Source organism: Colletotrichum acutatum (assembly GCF_030867785.1).
Source record: "Colletotrichum acutatum strain CBS 112980 chromosome Unknown BDZ83scaffold_126, whole genome shotgun sequence".
In the NCBI taxonomy this organism is placed as follows: domain Eukaryota; kingdom Fungi; phylum Ascomycota; class Sordariomycetes; order Glomerellales; family Glomerellaceae; genus Colletotrichum; species Colletotrichum acutatum.
The window spans coordinates 84,981-103,741 of record NW_026849120.1 but is presented as its reverse complement, the minus strand read 5'-3'; the positions used below and the strand labels follow the sequence as shown (position 1 = coordinate 103,741).

General features: G+C 53.9%; 3 protein-coding genes across 3 annotated transcripts; 1 reads left to right on the top strand and 2 right to left on the bottom strand.

The window, feature by feature from the left end:
• Nucleotides 1-8,724: 8,724 nt before the first annotated feature.
• On the bottom strand, nt 8,725-9,956 carry BDZ83DRAFT_588363 (SPFH domain/Band 7 family protein; the record flags this gene model as incomplete). The annotated part of the gene is made up of 2 exons (XM_060506130.1): nt 8,725-9,484; nt 9,544-9,956. The coding sequence occupies 2 exons, from the start codon at nt 9,954-9,956 to the stop codon at nt 8,725-8,727; spliced, it is 1,173 nt and encodes a 390-aa protein (XP_060360156.1).
• An 858-nt stretch (nt 9,957-10,814) lies between these two features.
• Nucleotides 10,815-11,466, bottom strand: BDZ83DRAFT_588388 (ubiquitin-conjugating enzyme; the record flags this gene model as incomplete). Its single annotated transcript, XM_060506135.1, has 4 exons — nt 10,815-10,875; nt 10,956-11,161; nt 11,230-11,309; nt 11,394-11,466. 4 exons carry the CDS (start codon nt 11,464-11,466, stop codon nt 10,815-10,817), a joined length of 420 nt encoding a protein of 139 aa, XP_060360155.1.
• A 691-nt stretch (nt 11,467-12,157) lies between these two features.
• BDZ83DRAFT_756420 (endosomal peripheral membrane protein) lies at nt 12,158-17,642 on the top strand (the record flags this gene model as incomplete). Its single annotated transcript, XM_060514743.1, has 6 exons — nt 12,158-12,235; nt 12,292-12,358; nt 12,421-12,801; nt 12,852-12,940; nt 12,990-15,491; nt 15,540-17,642. The coding sequence occupies 6 exons, from the start codon at nt 12,158-12,160 to the stop codon at nt 17,640-17,642; spliced, it is 5,220 nt and encodes a 1,739-aa protein (XP_060360154.1).
• Nucleotides 17,643-18,761: the final 1,119 nt, after the last annotated feature.

Here is an 18,761-nt window from a genome sequence, read left to right as displayed (position 1 = left end):
GCATGGATGGTGGCGGTCCACCGCACGCAATCCTTGCAAGCCACACGAGACGGTGGGAATGCAGAAGAGCACGTCGGACAGACCGCGAACGCCAGAATCGTCTCTCTCCTTCAAGCACCCGTGCCTCCTCGTGCTGGCTCTAATGACCGGCCCTCGGCCTGGCACTTTCTTGGTCCCCTCCCGAGCTGCACAACGACACCCGGGGCTAAGGCAGGGGTTGTCGGCCGGCGGAAACACACCCCTGAACCATGATTTTGATATTGCAAAGGAGGAAATGCCTATACCTATACGTACACAAATAGTCGACTACGGACTGGCTCCTAAGGATTCACCACTGGCAGTGGTTGCAACCCTCAGCCCATAGACCCAAGGGGATCAGCTGGCAAAGAGGAACGGAAACAGGACGGACAAGACGCGGGAAGCACAGGGCAGCTGCTCAATACAACAAACGGATGGATGACGAGAGCGTGAAGACGACAGCGATGACACTCGCAATCACCGCCCAATATTCTTTTAATCAATTTGACAGCGGAGGTCAAGCAGGGGGCTGAATGGCTCGTGGATGCGCGAAACCGCGCCCCCCTCCCTGAGTCTTCTGCCCCCCAGTCGCCAACCGAGGGACTCGTGAATGCCCTCCCAGGTTTCCAATGAATGATCTCTGCAGGGCATCGCCGGGGCCCCTGAAGAAGTGTGGAGGAGTCTTTGCCCATTACGGGCGGTGGGCATACTTCCCACAGTCTCATCGGGGATGATCAGCGAAGCCATTCAGCAGAAAAATCCTGGACCCCAAGGCTCAACAGCCATTATTCCATAAATCCATCCTCATCGACGTCTGAAAGGTCGGTCGATGAGCGCTTTGGGCCTCTGTCTATCCGTGGACCGTACGCCGCATTCAATTTGCAAAGTTCAGCTCTGGGTTGCAAATCTGCACACGCCGGTCATCGTAGTAACGGCACTTGTTGGCAATAGCTTCAGTAGCGATTCGTGTCCCGATCAACCGTCATACGCTTAGCCTTGTTGCCTCTCCACAAGATGCACTCGTACCTATGACTATGAGCCTTACAGCACCAATACTGAGTTGCTACTCAGAAGTCTCAGTCCACAGAAAGACACCGCCTCTGGCCGTTATGAGGGCCATTATCCAATGGATCACGGGGGACTTCGCTCATCCGCTTCTGTGCTGGTCTTGTCTCAGAATTCCCCAGTATGCGGATGACCTATCACCATTAGTTCTTCTCGAAGCAGCAGAATTGGACGTATAGTGGGCGACATGTCTCGAAACGGCCTGGTGCGGGACAGCGGCGACAGCCAACATCCAGAGGCCCACTGGTTATTAGGAGGCTGCTGATAGTTGAGCTGGCAGGCCGCAGGACAATGGATCATCACAGTGTTGGCAACAACGTAGCATAGACGCAAGCTTGTTGTGCCATGCAAACGCCTTTCTGCCCATAGGGTATGGGGTCTGGCTGGCGTCGTTCCGCACCATGGCACCACCCGCCGCCCGCTCATGCTTTGCCAACTCAGAATTTCAGCCCGCTGGCTCCTTGGGTTCGCAAATATCGGTGTCAATTCACGATCCCGCCGTTTCCGAACCCAGCAGATAGACGGGCGGCCCATCCATATGCGGTGGTCAAAAGGACCGCCCCTGACTGAACCTGGGCCCATGTTCCGGGCCTTACGAAATGCTCCACGTATTCTGGAATATCCTTTTTTCTTTTTCCCAGAGAGAGGGGCAGGCTAGACCACTGGGACTGTGGGCTACTTACGTGCCCACCACCCACTTTCAGAAGTCGTTGTTCGAGCTGTCGTGCTGCTCTGCCACTTCGACATGGCCTGGGGATGGGGACGGCGTGGCTGAGATGCTTGCAAAAAGGAGTCAATCTTATCAATGAGCAAGCACCATTCGTACCTGCTTGAGCCTAGCACGTTCAAGACGGAGACAAGGACGCGGCCAATGCCTACGGAGTACATGCCCACCAGGGCGAAAAGGCAACGTGGAAGAGGTCGAGCGTTTCCGACGTCTGTTCTCATCAGACTCTGCAGGCGGCAAAAGCAAGCAATCTAAGACCGACTCAGTCGATGTTGCGACTTTATTTTGCGACGCATGAGATGCAGCAGAGAGACCTTGACTGCTACTTCCCTGACTCGTATCGACTGAGCCTTTGAAGATGACGCTGTTTAGGGTAGAATGAGAGGGACATGGAGGACAGTGAGAGCACCAAAGCAAAGGAGAGAAGGAAGCAAGATGAGAAGCGGTCCTTGAGTCTGTCCTGCGGGAAGTTGGAACGAAGGATTTGCTTTTTGCGGTGGCGAGAGCATTAGTTTCGTCCAGACTTGTGAGCGTTCCCATGTGGGCTGGTCCATATCGTCGGGTCCCCTTCGCGAACGAGCCTCTTTTTTGGATGAGGGACGAACTTCATCGGGCTAGGCGCCGCTCTCGACAGGTCCATCACTTGCCTTAGGACGGTCACGGACATCACGGCAGTAAGGTCCGCGACTCACAGACCCTCTGTCTACGACGACGACGATGTCGTAGGCACGGGAAGTTATCTTTCCATCCATATTTGTTGAGGTCCTTGAGGGGTCTGCGAAAAGCCGCGAGGCCTGTGAATCACTTTACATCTTCACAAGAGTATGGCTAGGAGACCGAGGACTTTACAACTTACTCAATACTACCTCTACAGTCTAGGCGCAGAAACGCGCAAACAATATTTCCATCAGGTGCAAAAGCCCAGTTGCCCAGAACGGATAGATCATCGACGAATCGATGCCGCTCCAACACAAGCCTCAAGGCAGTGACAGCTTGGCTTCACCCACTCCAACGAGGTTTACCAGTACGGCACGAATGGATTCCCGTAGAGCAGGGTGGGATTGACCTTGTGCCGACATGTTCACGGTAGCACGGCGGCGCTGCACGCAAGCGGCGAAGCCAAACTCCACTTCCGAAGCCTGCCATTCCATGTTCAATGATGTATCCGGTCGAAACTTGGCGTCCGTGTACACGTCCATCACGAGCTGCACAGCGAGGGCTAACCCAGCGTGCTAGGTTCGCTTCCACTTGCACAGGGAACCTTTGACAAACGTAACCTTTTTTTTTTTTTCACCCAGAAACACATTTGTACACGCAGTCATATCTGCTGTGGACTCGTGTCTGACTTTCCGAATACAATGTTTGAAGCCAAAGCGCCTCAGCCGTCAAACGCATTTACACTACGAATCCTTTCCTAGGGGACCCGTGGGGACGTGCAACAGCGCCGTTCAGTTCCCAGTTCAATAGTCCACAGATGTCAAATTATGCGTATTCTGTGTATGGATAGTGTAAAAACAAAGGGGGCAGCGATCCGATGCCAGAGACGGGAGCCCGTGGTTCATGCACCTGTCACCCGCAACCACAGAGCAAACTTGACATTCTGTATTCGTACGATGGTACGAGTATCAGTACGGATACAGGTCAGATCCCACTCAAGGATTGCCAATGGTGTCTTGGTGAATTTGGTCTCATGGGCTGAAAACCAGGGGAACCCATTGACCATATTTCGCTTGAGTCGATTGCCTATCATCGGTGAGATTAACGATCGAAAGGGGCCCGCGGTCAGAGGCCGGGGTAAGTTGACCACATGATTAAAGACCGGCCCTGTCAATAGCAGCATCGCCAGTTACCGTATCCACCAAGCACCTCCCAAAAAGAAACGTTCCAAGCACGCCAGGCAAAGGCAAGCCAAGCCCAGGTTTGACAAGCAAACAAGCTGACAGGTCCGCTCTGACAGAGTGAGCTGAGGTATCCTCTCTCTCAGTCTCACCTGTGGTGACCGAAGAGTCGAGGACACCCCGATACTGGGCCGGGTCGGACTCGAGCCCCCCCAAACGCTTACCGTCGCTGTCGAGACTAAACATCGGATGAGTTGGCGCCGAAGCTGTCGCTCACCCGTGTCATCGCTACAATGCGCCGGAACATGTTCTCAACATAGATAAACTGGAATTCGACGGTCCCAACTCCAATGGCCCAAGCGAGGACCATCCCACCGGTTCCCCCAAGATAGAAACTTTGGTACAGATGCAGTGACTGTGTCTAAGTCGGGTTCTTCGACCAGGCCTCTCTCTCCCGCCTCAATCGGGTGAACCCTTGATCGATAGATTGGCGTCTATCGTCGGAGCCTGAACATGGCACGCATGACATCTGGCGCCGCAATGTCTCACAAGATGAGGTGCGAAGACGGTACACGGCACGCTGCTGCTGCGAAGTCTAATTCAACTTGCTGATCCAGATCAGCGACCAGGCAAGGCCTTTGACATCAGAGGGTCAGACAGAATCGAAGCCAGCACCCTCTTCGGGGAAGATCCATGGCACATCCGCAGAAAAACACTTTCCACTCGAGCAAACGCCATGATGGGACACACGGACACGGCTCGTCACTGATCGCTCTAGTAAACCTGCAGAGTTTGCAGAGTAGAGTTCGGACCGGATTGCCAGTTCGACTCAGCGGGTTGACTCGCTCAACACCACCACCACATCATCCTTCGGACGAAAGCTCGTTTTAAACTTGGAAATAGGCACTGTAGTTTGCAGCTCTGGCCCGTCATTGCAGCACGGATGCTCTCGCATCCATATTGGGATTGCAACATTGCCCTGCACTTTAATCCAAGCAGAGCAGCAAAGCCCAGCTGCCAAGCTGGCTACGCTAGCAAAAGCACCCCCTCACGGTTCACACCCCCTCGAACGTCGCAACGATTTTTCAGAAGAGGAAAGTCGGCGATCCATCCATCCAAGATCCCAGCCCCGCTGCAGAGTAAGGCTAACCAAGATCTGCTGTGGATGAGGCGGTTACCATCAGCCCCAATTCCATCCCATCGTGACTTTGCGTGCCACCGTGCCTACGAGGTCGTTTCGTCACCCTGCTTCGCTCGTCTGTTTTTTCCCTAATATCTATGCTACAAACGTCCCCGTCACCATCCAAGTTCGGCATGAGAAGTGGACTCACGGTCAGAGCTTTCCAGCTTGGAATGTCGAAGCTCCGGAACCAAACGACCAGGGGGGCGGTTTGGCCTTTTTCAGGAGACACGAAGGTCCATCGCTGTTTTACGATTCTCAAAAGGCAAATTTTGATATGCGCTGCTTCAAGCCTGATGGGACGATAGAGCATTGCAACTGTTCACAGGCCTTGCCCATCTCTATTGGACGCCAGCTCTGTCTGTCAGACTGTTGCCCGTTGAAACCTGGCTGCTCGAATGTAGATCAGACATATCTCGCCGCGAAATCGGCATGCTTTATTAGGCATGAAGGGCCGACGTCCTTCTTCTCTGACAGTCCCCGCCCCGATGCCAGATGGTGATCCTCCCCCCTCCCATGATACATTCCCCAAAATGTGCATGTGCCCATCTCTGCGAGAGGAAGTAAAAAGCAAAGAAGGTTGAGATAACCGCCCCATGTGCCTTCAAGGCCCCCAAAAGCTCAAACCCTTGCCGGGTTGATCATCGGAGCTCGGTCCACCAGTTGCGCAAGCCGCTTGTTGACTTCATATTCGAATCCTTCTCCTCCTCCTTCCTCGACCCGCTTCGCGAAGCCGGAGATGGGATCCTGATGTTACAGCAACTCTTCCTGGGCGGTGGACCTGACAGTCAAACGGCCTTGATCAGTCAGAACCAGCCCTCCTCGCTCATCATGAACCCTGATCCGGCCGCCTCCGTCGGTCGATGTCCCGGACGGTAACGAGGGCCAAAAACCCCACCGACAAAGGCCTGGGTGAGAGAGAGTCCGAGTTGGGTATGCCCCCTCCCCTTTCCCACGGCCCATGGCCAAACATGTTCATTGCTGCCCGTCCCCGGTTGCTTCGGCCGCGTTGTCGAAGTTTCGCAAACCCTACCACGGCAAATCCCTCCCAAAGTTTGAGCGGGCCGCGCCCGCCAAACCTCAGAAGTCCCATCATGCAGAGCTGACATCTCGAAACAGGCTAACAGCTGAGCAAGAAGAGCGGCAGCCTGCGGTGCTGTGCCGCACCAAGGCGCCAGGCAAATTGCACCACGGTGTTGTTCGGTAAAGCTCCAGTCAGCTTGGTGAGGTCAGCGAAGGCGCAGAAGCCGAACTTGCCAAAGGTCTAAAGCCCGCCTGTTTGTATCCGTAGAATAGATACGACATCATCCATCGCCCTTCGCAGCCCCTGGCACGAGACCGCACTCGTGAATTCGACCGCGGGAGATCTCGCCGATGCTGATACGACGTCGCCCGCTTTCCGGCATGACCCCCCCTCACCCTTTGCCTTTGGCCCCTGGGGGCTTCCACTCAAACCTCAAAGAGAAAAGCCAAGAGTAGCAGCCAAAAGCAGCAGCCAAAAGCGAGTCGGAGGGGACAAGGCCTGCACGACCACCCGGCCGGCGGCCGGCCCTTCTTTGCCCACTTGCTTGCATCTTGCGAAGATCGAGCTTGCAGAAAACTCTGAGCGTCGTGCTGGATAGGACCCGCCGCCGGTGTTCCAGTTGGCGGGGTAGAGACTATCGTGAGGGAGAAAAAAAAGTTCTTCGCGGGGTAAAGTTGGCCGTGCGAGAGGCGACTTTTCGACTGCCGATGTTGTAGAGTGTTTCTTCTTTTCCTTCTTCCTTTCTTCTTTTGATCTGGAGGATTCGGTGTCTGTCCGGCTAAATTGGATATGCGGTTTGCGTCCTGTATCCTGTACCATGCAAGGTCACTCTCGTGCATCTTGTTGGCAGGCATCATATCAGAGGGGATATGCGCGTCTGTCTCTAACACCAAGGTCCGCTGTGCATGTTGCTGCGTGTTCGATACGCAAATTGCGTGATTGCTCCTGTTTCCTTTAAGTTCCTTGAGAGGAAACAGGCGCAGACGCGTTGCTGCCTCTTCGCTCGCCTTCCAGCCGTCTTATATGCTGTGTAAGTCTTAAGTATATCAATGACACAAGGATGTCTGCGCTCAACTTACTGCAAATCTCACAGTAAAAATACAGGTGTGTATCAATGCGTGTGTTGGATATTACGACAGCTTTCTTCGAAGCTTAATCAAATCCTTTGCGAAGCCTCTAAGCATTCCCGCAGAGTGTTCATTACACCGAGCATCCATCCCATACCTTATAAAGACATGTGCGCTCTCGATTGAATTAATCCATTATTCGGCTTTTCTCTGTGAACGGGCACTTTCATGTGTGGCACACATATGAAGCGAATACTTATGCTATGAGTTGGGCCACAAGCAAGCTCTTCATCAGACTTCGAAGCTATGATATAAGTGAGATGAGTGGCAGCTCCAAGTTGTCTCATGAGCACGAGTGTCCACCCAATGTAAGTATCTACCCAAGGAACGGATGTTTATCTTAGAGGAGGAGGATGCGAGGCCCATGAGAGTCTAAAATCAACTTGAAAAGGCTAAGATGCAGCTTTCTGTGTCAGGACATTGGTAGCTGCTTGTGTATTATCACGAACAGCATCATGCTCCCAAAGGGCTAAGATACACATAAATACACTTATTAATTACACTTATAAATATCTGGGCATGTAGAGGTATTTAGTACTTCCTCAAAACGTGACGCCGTCAGGCCCACTACTCTGTTCGGCTGTCAGAGTGAACACCAATGATTCTTCAACCATAGTGTGACAATATACTTGATAATCATCCTTGAAGTCGGTTCAATTCCTCGCCCAGCTTCCTTCTGAGTTCTCACATGGCTAGAGATGTGCCAGCCCGCTGTAACGTTTAACCAGAGAATTCGATGCTGCCCACTGACAATAGACTTAAGATCAATATCGAGGCCAGACTATCACGCAGAGCATGTACATAGTATTGTCAGTGTCGGCTTAAAAAAGTGAAGCCCTTTCGAACTCAACTACCTTAGTGAGGAGGAGACCTCGCAACGTCCCATACGGCGAGATACGGAAATAACTCAGGCTTACATAATCTATGACTTTGATGGACTATGGGTTTAAGAATCTGCCGAGGTCATAGAACCATCACCTTTCACGATACTGCGAGTCTCGAGCAATGACCGGGAATATTTAGCGCAGATGAGAGGTCTAATTCGAGTGGTATCAAATTCTCCTCAAAACGATCTACCTGTTCCGATAGACTACCTTATAAATAAGGTAGCATGAGGTAGGGCCTCTCACGTTCCTAAGCTGCAAGTTTACATCATCACGAGGTACCTAGTTAAGAGAAGTTGAAGAAGGTCTGAAAACGCCCCCCGCCCCCCCCTTATTCATATTCATCCTGAAAAGGAAAAGGAAAAAAGAGTTCACCACTGGTTTGGCTACATCTCTTGGTGCTCATGCTGGGAATCGAACTCGGAGCCTGTCGTCGAGTAAGGCTGTGGGCGAATATATTGATTATTGACCTCGAACCACTCCACCACCCAGCCAGTTTGACCAGACCCGTCGACCTAGACGGGCGCCTTCTGGCTGGTGACGGGAATGGACTTGGAGGGGTATATGAGGGCTTCCCGTGTATTCAGATGGCGGAATATGCGGGAACGGTGAGATTTGGAAAATTCCTGGGAAGCGTGCTAGTACACAGATGCTAGGCTTGTACGGGACTCGGATATCAGGCAAGAGCTATGCCAAAGGGATATTTGATGAAGTCAATTTTAACCTATGATATGCATGGGCATTTTCCTCGCCCGTCTTTTGGTTGAGTGGGTAGTACTAGTACATAATGTGACACCCGGCGATTCTCATATCTTGTGTGTGTGTCTGTCCATCAACGCCGGCTCCGTACTTTCAAAGTAATCATTTCTGTCCTGCCGCTTGGTCAAAGCTCTCGAGCACCGAATCCTTCAGCTGCTTGGGTTCCCCAGACGCTCCCTCGTCAGACTTCTCCGCCGCCTCGTTGCCGACAAGCTGCTTCGCCATCGTCCTGGCTTGCGCCTGGCCAACCTTGCCGTACACGCTCAGGCCGGTGGCAATCATGCTGGAGATATCTCCCACGTTTCCGGGGACGACGACAGCCGTGCTCTCCTTGGCCAGCTTGCCAAACGCGTCAACGTACTTCTCGGCAACAGACAGGCTGATGGCGCCCTGTGCCGCATCCTCGCCGTCGGCAATGCTCTTGGAGACGGCCTCGATACCGGCGGCGGTAGCCTTGGCCTTCATGAGGATAGCCTCGGCCTCACCAGACGCCCTGTTGATCTGCTCGGCGCGCAAGGCCTCGGACGCCAGAATGACGCTCTGCTTCTTACCCTCGGCGATGTTGATGGCCGATTGCCTCTGACCCTCGGAGTCGAGGATCTCGGCGCGCTTCGAGCGCTCGGCGGTCACCTGGCGGTGCATGGCTTCGACGACGCCGGCGGGGGCGTGGATGTCTCGGATCTCGTAACGGAGGCAGGTGACGCCCCAGGCCTGGGCGGCTTCGTTGATGGCGGCGGTGATGTTTGTGTTGAGGGCGGCGCGCTCCTTGAGGACGTGGTCGAGGGTCAGCTGGCCGATTTCGGATCGCATCGTGGTTTGCGCCAACTGGGAGATGGCGTATTCGGCATCTTCGACTCCGTAGCTTGGGGGAATATTGTTAGTATGCTACCACGGTACCGTCGAGGGGACGTGCCGACAAACCTGGCCTTGTAGGCGTCAAAGACGCGGGTGTAGAGGACACCATCGAGTTCGAGGGTGACGTTGTCGGCGGTGATGGCGCTCTGGCTGGGGATCTCGAGGGCGTTTTCCTTGAGCGACTTGACGTAGGAGATGCGGTCGATAAAGGGGACGAGGATAGCCAGACCGGGTTCGAGGATGCGGTTGAACTTTCCCATGCGCTCAACGATCCATGCTGTCTGTTGCGGAACGAAGCGGATGACGGTATTGGCGGGGAGCGATGACCTCTGGAAGTAAGAGGGCGGGATGCTGGAGCTGGAGCCGAATGCTGACGGGAGCAGACTCTTTGTGGTGGTCTGGAAGCCGCGCGACTGGGACTGGACGAGAGCCCGTCTCAGCGGCGCGGAGAGTGCGGCTTTGGTTACCGCCGAAGCCATGTCTGTTATTGCTGCTGCTGCATTGACGTAGATCGAGAAGATGCGTGGATCAAATCGAGGTTGCGAGCTCCAGAACAGCTCTCTCGCGGGTCATCAGCTAAGGCCAAAGAGGATCTGTGGGTCTCCGTCGTTTGACCGGGGCAAAAAAATCCCATGGATGACGGAAGCTGCAGCTGCCTCTGCCTAGGTACCTTACCGATGATTAGCCGACGGCATCGGCCGAGGCCCACCGGGCTCTGATGCTCCCGTTCCGTGGTGCTATGGGCATCCAGGATCCATCCTAGACACGAGGACTTTCGTTGTCAGCTTGGAGACCAGACGGCACATCTGTTCGCAACGGATATGAAGCCCGGATCCTCTGATTCTTGCATTGGATCGGAACCTTATTGATATTGCTAGTCATGAAACTTGGATCTCAAAACATTCAGCATCATAGCAGTCACCACGATGATAGATCGTAGGATCCAACCACATCACCTTACTACTGTAACATGGTCCAACACCTAGTTGAGTTCTCATCTGAAAGACTGTGATTATTCTCAGATGATAACAAGCCGGTGTGAAATCAGCAGAGGTAGCCTGGAGAGTTGTGCCCAATGTGGATTCGAGTCTCGCACCCGCAGAGGTGCATGCTGTTGATGGTATCCTCTTCCATCTCACTCTGTGCAGACTCTGAAAGCACAGAGACACACAGCCTTCCTTCACGGCACAGCATAATGGGCGGAGAGAACCTTGGGTGTGAAGAAAGTCATAATCATTGAGCCATACTACCCATGCCATGTGTACCGATAATCAGCCCGACCTACCCAGCCAAACCCTCTTTCGCAAATCGTGGGGAATCATGCACATAGGGAGCTCCTAGTATGTAGAACCTTCGGGAGGCTGGGGGATCTTCTTGTTCGCAGGAGCCGCCATGTACCTGGAGGAACGTACGTTAGCCACGCCTTATGAGGGCTTGCAACACTTGAGCCTGCGCCCGAATACATCTCCCCAACTTACCTTCTAAGCTCAATGAGAATGGTCTCCATGGTGTTGTCTCTCTTCCAGTTGGCCAAGCAAGGAAGCTGTCTGGGGTCGACAACGCCATTGCGGGAGTTGACGCAGGGCAGGTTGACCTGGCTCACAAATTGTATCGTGGGAGGCTCGTCAGGATAGTTGGGGCCGCAGTGCATCTTGAGGGAGTAGATTCTGTTCTCGTGGACGCTCTACAAAGGACCGGTCAGTGATGCGCAACACCTCGATGGGGGCCGGCAAGCACAAAGGAGGTACTAACGTGAGGGGGGCCGAGAATGGTTCCGTTCCAGTCGGACATCAAGAGGTCTTCGGCATCGTTCAGACCGTAGGAGCAAGCCTCTGCAATGGAAGGAGTCAGTCAGAAAAGCGAGATGCGCGGGGCAGATTGCTTGGTGTTGCATCAGAGGGGAGGGGCTCTAGTACCTGCTCCGAGGCCCTTCTCGCCCTTCTCAAGTTCCTCAAGGAGGCGGAAGTTGCGTGGAACTTTTGCGCCCATATTGAGTCGTGCGTGGGTATCGAGAGACTTGGGGTCGGTGTGGTTGTGAAAGGGCGACTGGTAGATACGGCAGTGTAGATGTTCAAAGTTGGAGGGGTTACGAAGTGGGAGGAAGGCCGACGGGGACTGCAATGCGGCCCGGATCTTAGTTTCTTACCTAAACGTGAAGTAGCTGGGTAGGTACCTAGGGGAACATCTGGTGGACCCAATGGCGGCTCGCAGTTGGCACCTTACAGAAGGCCGCCAGTGTAGTCAGGCTGGCTCGTGCCTGAAGGCGCTGGAGAGACGGTGCAAGTGTCACTGTCTGGCAGCTCAGCCCAATGCGCACAACGGAAGGCAGCGCGGGGCAGTAAAGGCGGTGAACCGTTTTGGGCGTTCTGCCAGTAAAGCGGTGTGGATACCTTTATGCGATATGCCTTAGTCATCTTTCAAGGTGGACAGCTCACCTCAATCGGGAGCTGTGGATGAGCTGCTAGTCGCAGAGAGCAGTCGCAGCTGTCCAAACGGGAGCTCCCTACTTTGCCTGAACTTGCCCTGTTCATCCCTATCAACTCGTAACCAACTCGACAAATTCGACAAGACACGGCCTTAAACTCGTTTCACAGCTCGTTCCGTTTGTGTTTGTTTCTCCTTTCCACGGAGCTCGGTCAAAGATCGATGATGGACTGCCGGAGAGGCCACCTGTGACAGAATGACTACGCAGCTCCTGGCCACGGAGCTAACCAACCTCATCCAAGAGAGCAAGCGGAAACACAATGACCTCCGTCAGGTGTGCACTTGATTCTCCAACTAAAAAGGACTCAATGCTAATGCCATCTGAATCAGGCTGCCGAAAAGTCTCTCGAGGAACTCAAAGCGCTCAGAGGAGCTAACGAAGCTCAAGCTGCCAACGGTGTGTATCCCCCCCTGTCGATCCCTCCTAGCCATGGATCCATGACTGACCTCTCGACACAGAGCTTGCCCAGAGACCCAACTTTGTGAATCCCTTCATCATTGCATGTGGCACCAAGAATGCAAAGTTTACTGGAATCGCCATTGTATGCCTCCAAAGGCTCATCGTCGCCCGTGCTCTTCCAAGGGGGAAGTTGAACCAGGTCCTCGAAGCTCTGAGAGAGGCAACCTCGGCTGGTCTCGATGTTCAACTCAAGATCCTTCAGGCTTTGCCGTCATTACTGCAGAATTATGCCACTGATCTCAAAGGCGACCTTCTCATCACCGCTTTAAACACTTGCTTTATACTGCAGTCCAGCAAGAATGCTATTGTCAACAACACCTCCGCGGCAACCTTGCAACAGCTCGTCGTATCTGTTTTTGACAAGGTCGTTGCTGAAGATAGTCAGGGTTCCATCAGTCTTCCATCAAATACCTCTGCTAACCATGCGTAGAAACGGCTGCAAGTGGCCCTCCCGCGGGCGAGGCGCCCTCCGGTGATGGCACAGTCGAACTGCGCGCAGCGGCGTTGGATGCGTACAGGGTATGCCGCGCCTTCAAACTATAAAATTCTGTCACTTACATCTGCTCAGATATTCAACGACCTATGCCTCATGACGGAGAACCAGCGCCCCGAGTACCTGAGATTCTCCGGTCTGCCACAAACATTCGGATTGGAGCTGATAGAGTCTGTTCTTACCAACCACGCCGCCGTCTTCTCGACCCATAAAGAGCAAGCACACATCCTACAAATTCGGGTCATGCCCTTCATCACTAGTGCACTGAAAGGGAAGCCCAACTTTGCCACGTCGGTCAGACTGGTCCGAATCCTGTACACTCTCCTACGACGCCACATCAACATTCTCCCAACCGAAAGCGGAGACGCACTTGATATCCTGACGCATCTGCTGGACCAGGACACGGCGACATGGAAGAGAGCACTGTGTTTAGAGGTTTTCCGAGGTATCTTCTCAGAGCATGCCTTGATTCGACGGATCTTCGTCAACTACGACGCCAAGGAAGGCGAGAAGGATGTTCTCAAACATTTGACCGCTACCTTTGTGCGGCTTAGCACCGAGAAGCCATCCGTCATTGGTCTTGGACATCAGTCAACGATTCCGGTTATGAACCCATATGCCAGCATCGCATCATCAACCGATCAAGCCATGCTCGAAGCCAGCGGTGTCACGGGTATTATCAGCGGCTCCGTCAGCGCGGACGGATCCAACGTGGGCATTAGCACGCAGTGGAGTAGCGTCCGGGTCCCTTGCATTGACCAGCTCGACAAGACCGAGGCACCATCTGTTCCGGATTCTTACATCTACAGCTTGACTTTGTCTTGCATAGGGTCGCTCTCGGAAGGCCTTGCCAAGTTCATCCTTCCCCTTACCGTCCCCGGGGATAGCCGCAATCGCAAGAAGAGCGGGAAGCAGGAAATTGGTCGGGACTCACCAGCGCCTGCACAAGATGATACAGACGGGTCACGGGCTGCGTTGGAACGAGCGGCATCATTCAAGAAGAACCCCGTCCCGCTCAACCCTCTTGCTTTGGAGGATCATCCAATGCACAAAGAAGTCAAAATTTGCGCTGCCATAATTGAAGAGTGCTGGCCTGCCATCCTCGCTACCTGTTCTACGTTTCTCTATGCTGCTATGGACTCGGAGTACTACCACAGTCTAGTGAGGGCATTCCAAAAGTTCGCGCACGTCGCCGGCTTGCTCCAGCTGTCTACTCCGAGGGACGCATTCTTAACGACGCTGGGCAAGGCGGCAGTACCGCCGAATGTGTTCACGGCGTGCCTGAATGCCGGACCAGCTCGACCAACAACACCCACACCGACCACAGAAGCACCCAACAGCATTCTGAGCAACGCAAGAGGGCTACTAAGTGTCGATAGTCTCGTCACCCAAGCCTCTCCCGTCGTTGACAGAGGTCGACAGCAGGGCCTCGAGGGGACCCAGATGACGCTCAACACCCGTAATCTGCTATGCCTGCGAGCGCTCCTCAACCTTGGCATTGCCCTTGGCCCGACTCTCGGTTCCTCCTGGCGTATCATCCTAGAAACCTTACAGCAAGCCGATTTCGTACTATTCTCCACGAGTAAGACTCCTGGCCGAACGCCACTCGCAACGAAGGGAACGGATCAGCATGCAGAGGGTGAGGCAAATGCACTACTCTCCAACTTTAGCAGCGAAGTTCGCGCCGTTGAGACGGCGGCATCTCGTCTGATCGAAAGCACTATTGACTTTCCCAACGACGCCTTTGCACAAGTCGTTGAGGCGGTATGCGACCTCTTGGAGAGAGCAAAGGATGAGAAGCCAAAGACAGAGACTGCAGCGCAACCAAAGTCGCCTACATCAGGAGGCATGAAGCCGTCGCAAGCAGGCCAACACCGTCGGGTCCTCAGTGTCTCTACAGCAGCCGCCGCGGGACCGAATCAGGAAGACCACTTCGCCCTGGCTAAGCTGGGGGACATTGCCACGATCAACATCGATCGCTTGCTTTCTTACTCACCAGACATATCCGGATGGACGCCCCTGACTTCCGAATTGATTCACATCATCAACGCGGCGTCAATGAACGCTTCCGTAAGACTGCGAGCGGCAGAAATTTTGGTCAGACTGGCTCTTGATGCAGCCAATATTGCGGCCACGATGGAGCGTGAGCAATGCGGTCAGATTCAGTTGCTTCTCCTCGAGGCTCTCCGCGATGCACTCTTGCCTCTGCAGCAAGAAGATAGGGAGGTCACCGTCGCCAGTCATAGCACTGACGTCGAAATCCACAAGGTTGTTCTGGAAGGACTGAAGAACCTACTTGAAAACTGCGGCGAGACACTCGTTAGCGGATGGGAGATTGCCTTTGAAATTATCGGCTCCATCTTCATCAACAAAAAGTTCGCCCCTGGAGAACGTCGGGGCTCCCAGACGAACGTTCTCATGACCAGATCAGCGAAGCTTGTCCGGTCTTCTTTCAATTCTCTTCAACTCATCTGCTCCGACTTCCTAGCGTCTTTGCCGAATTCCTGCTTTCTCATCCTTGTTGATACCCTTTACAAATTTTGCTCACAAGATGATGACCTCAACATTGCATTAACGGTACGTTGCAAAGCGTCACGTCGTTCGGGCCAAGCTAAAACTTTGTAGACTGTCACGTTTTTCTGGGTTCTGTCAGATTTCCTTTCCGGCAAGACTGAGACCCTGCCTATCACTGCCGACCTGATGCAGGGCTCAAGTATATCTGATCTGGCAGTCTTGGCTGCGAATTCGGAACACATCGCTTCAGACGCCGCCCTTTGGATGCTGTTACTGTTGAGACTCACGACGGTGACAGCCGATGGACGACTCGAGCTACGCAATAGCGCGATTCAAACCTTGTTGAGAATATTTGATGCGTATGGTGATAAGTTGAGCCCAGAGGCATGGTCCACCTGCGTCAAGTCTGTGGTTTTCAAGCTTCTTTCGTCGATAGAGGAAGAGCTTCAAGCCACCGCAACCGACAGTACCACCCTGCAAGACCGCAAAGAGTGGCACGAGACAGCATCCGTTGTGTTGACCGGTATTTCCGAGCTCCTTACGACCTACATGGAGACCCTATCCACGCATTCCTCATTCAATGCCCTGTGGCAAGAGCTTCTTGGCCACTTTGCTACTCTACTCGATTTCAAGGTGCTCACAATCAACACGGCCACGTACAAAGCGCTCGGCAAGGTGATCAAGCTCGATTACGATCCCGGCAGACCAATTTTTGACACAGACACTGTCAACGCGGCATGGGAGCTGTGGTCTCGGGGCACGCCCGTCTCCCTAGACGAAGAGGATGGCAAGGAGGCAGACAACCAAAATTGCTTGATTGCCTACGTTGCGGCATTCCACGATGTATACCAACTCGTCCAGCAAGACCTGACAGTGGATCGGGTCCGCCAAATGTTGACCCTCTTCCGCGAGGCCCTGCAACAAGCCACGGTGGGAGCCTACGTGAACGACATTGAGTATGTCACGCCACTGCAGAACCAGGTCATGGAAGCCATCAAGATGGTGCGAACAGACCTGTCTGGGGTGCCCTCGGCTATGATCTCCCAGGTGGCGGAGTTCGTCCGCCTGGCCTTCAGCGACGAAGCACTCAAGGCGCAGAGCGCGACGCAGCGGAGAACATACGTGGCCATGTCGAAAGCCAGCATGTCCATTCTGCAAACTCTTATCCTACGCAACGCATCCGACGTAGATATTTACGCTAGTCAGGCCTTCTCCTCGGCTCTCTCGGCGCTGTCCAAGCCCGTTGTCCTCAAGTACGGCTTCCCAATTGTGACCAAGTCAGCCCAGCCATGGCGTCTCGCGACAAACTCGATTCTCGCCATCTTGGAAGCCACGCTGCCACAGATCCGTGCCCTCGAAATCCCCCGCTCGACACTTCAGGACATGTGGCAAATGATTGTCGGAATCGCCGACGGTATCGTAAGCGCGGACACCAATGCAGCGCCATCATCAGCAGACCTCTCGGACGACGAGTCCTTCGACATTGCATCATTCCACAAACTCCGCGAACTCATCATCCCATCCTTAGGAGCCGAGGCGATCCCAGATAAGACCCGCAAAGCCTATGCCGAAAGCCTTTTCCGGACCTCCATCATCCACGACCCCTCGCCGACCGAGTCCTCCCTCCTCTTCGGCTCCAGCAGCGACGGCGCCAACGGCCTCGCATCGCTCTACAAGAAACGGACCGGCCGTACCGTCGACCCGCTCCCGACCCGCCGCGATCGCATGGCCTACGTCTGCGTGGACGAGCTCTTCTCCCTCGTCTCAACGTACGACGTCTCGAGCCTGCGCATCGTCGTGCAACCGCCCACGCCCGCGTTCCCACCCCCGCGCTCCGCGACCTCACACCTCTCGGAGGCGCCGCAGGCCCTGCACATCCGCATCGCGCGCACCGTCGCGCCCTTTCTCATCCTCCGTGCGGCGCTGACCGTCCGGACGTACATTGCCGACCAGCCCCTGCGCGGCCGCATGCCGCAGCCGCTTTCGCAGCGAAAGGAGCTGCTGCGCGTGCTCCGGCAGCTGGTCGACTTGACGTCTGAGTCGGACGCAATTCCCAGCACGCCTAACGTCGAGAGCGAGGGAAGGAAACATCTGCTGCGACTATATCCCCTCCTCGTCAGTGCTGTGCAGGTAGCGGGCTCTTCTGGAGATGAGGCGGTGTTGAAACTTTGCGTAGAGGCTCTCGAGGTTGTTGGTGGCGAGCTGGGTGTCTGATAGGGGTTGTTTATACGCAACTGCTCTGGTCTCAATGTATCATTACCTACTTTACCATTTAGACAGACATGGTCAGCAAGTTGTAGATTGTTATTGCACCAGGGGATATTAGTGGAATTCTGTGCTTTAGCGGTTCATAGAGCATTATCATCACTCGTCAACTCAGTGTCAACAATGTAGTCCAATATCACCATCGTTTTTTTTTTTTCCAAATGCCAATCTACAAAGGCTACTCGGTACGCTACGCACCGTCGGGCTGTGGTTTGAGGACAACCTCGCAACAAATGCTATAAACAGCCGAAGCAAAAGATCCGTAACCCCCGTATGAAAAATCAGAAGATTAGTCGCGCTCCTGATGAGCGTGCCATTGCCAGAGGTAACACGGATACTATGCACGCGTGCAGGCAGCCAGTAAGCCGTACGAGGAAAGAAAGGGAATAAGCAAAACCATAAGCAATACCTACAATTAGGGACGGCTCTTCCTCCGGCGCCCCTTACCAGTGCATCTCTCATCCCAGTCTGTTTATATTTCACCCCAAAGGCAGTAAATTGCATCTAGGTGGCATTGTCAGGCCATCGATCATCCACTCATCGAATCTGCTATGGCCCCATACTGTTTCGCTGACACTGATGTAGCTAGTATCTGGAAACGAAGGGTTCATAGTAGCCATTGAGCTTTACACCATCGACTCAAGACATGCATGGACTGACTATTCAGTCAGCGTCCCCTGGGTTGCATCCATCATACACACAAACCAATCCCAACTAAAAAGGGACAAAAGGAAGCAAACAAAATCAGTTTGACCCTAGAAAGCCATATTTTCAAAACCGAATAGGCATCCCATACCGTTTGCTCCTCCCCCGCATACGAGGGGTGGAATCCCACCGGTTCCACGGCCCGTCCTCTCTCCCCACTCCCCCCACTCCCCCCATTCCCTCCGTGACTGCCTGTCTACCTCTAACGCCAAGTAAACGATGCCTGCAGGACAAACAACAGCCTGCTTCCTCTCATTGTCTCACCAAAAAATTCCCACCAATTCCCCTCTCGTACCCAAAGACCTCGTGCCTGTGGATGCCGGCACTAGCGCTTTCCCAAGCTCCATTAGGAAATCCGGGGGA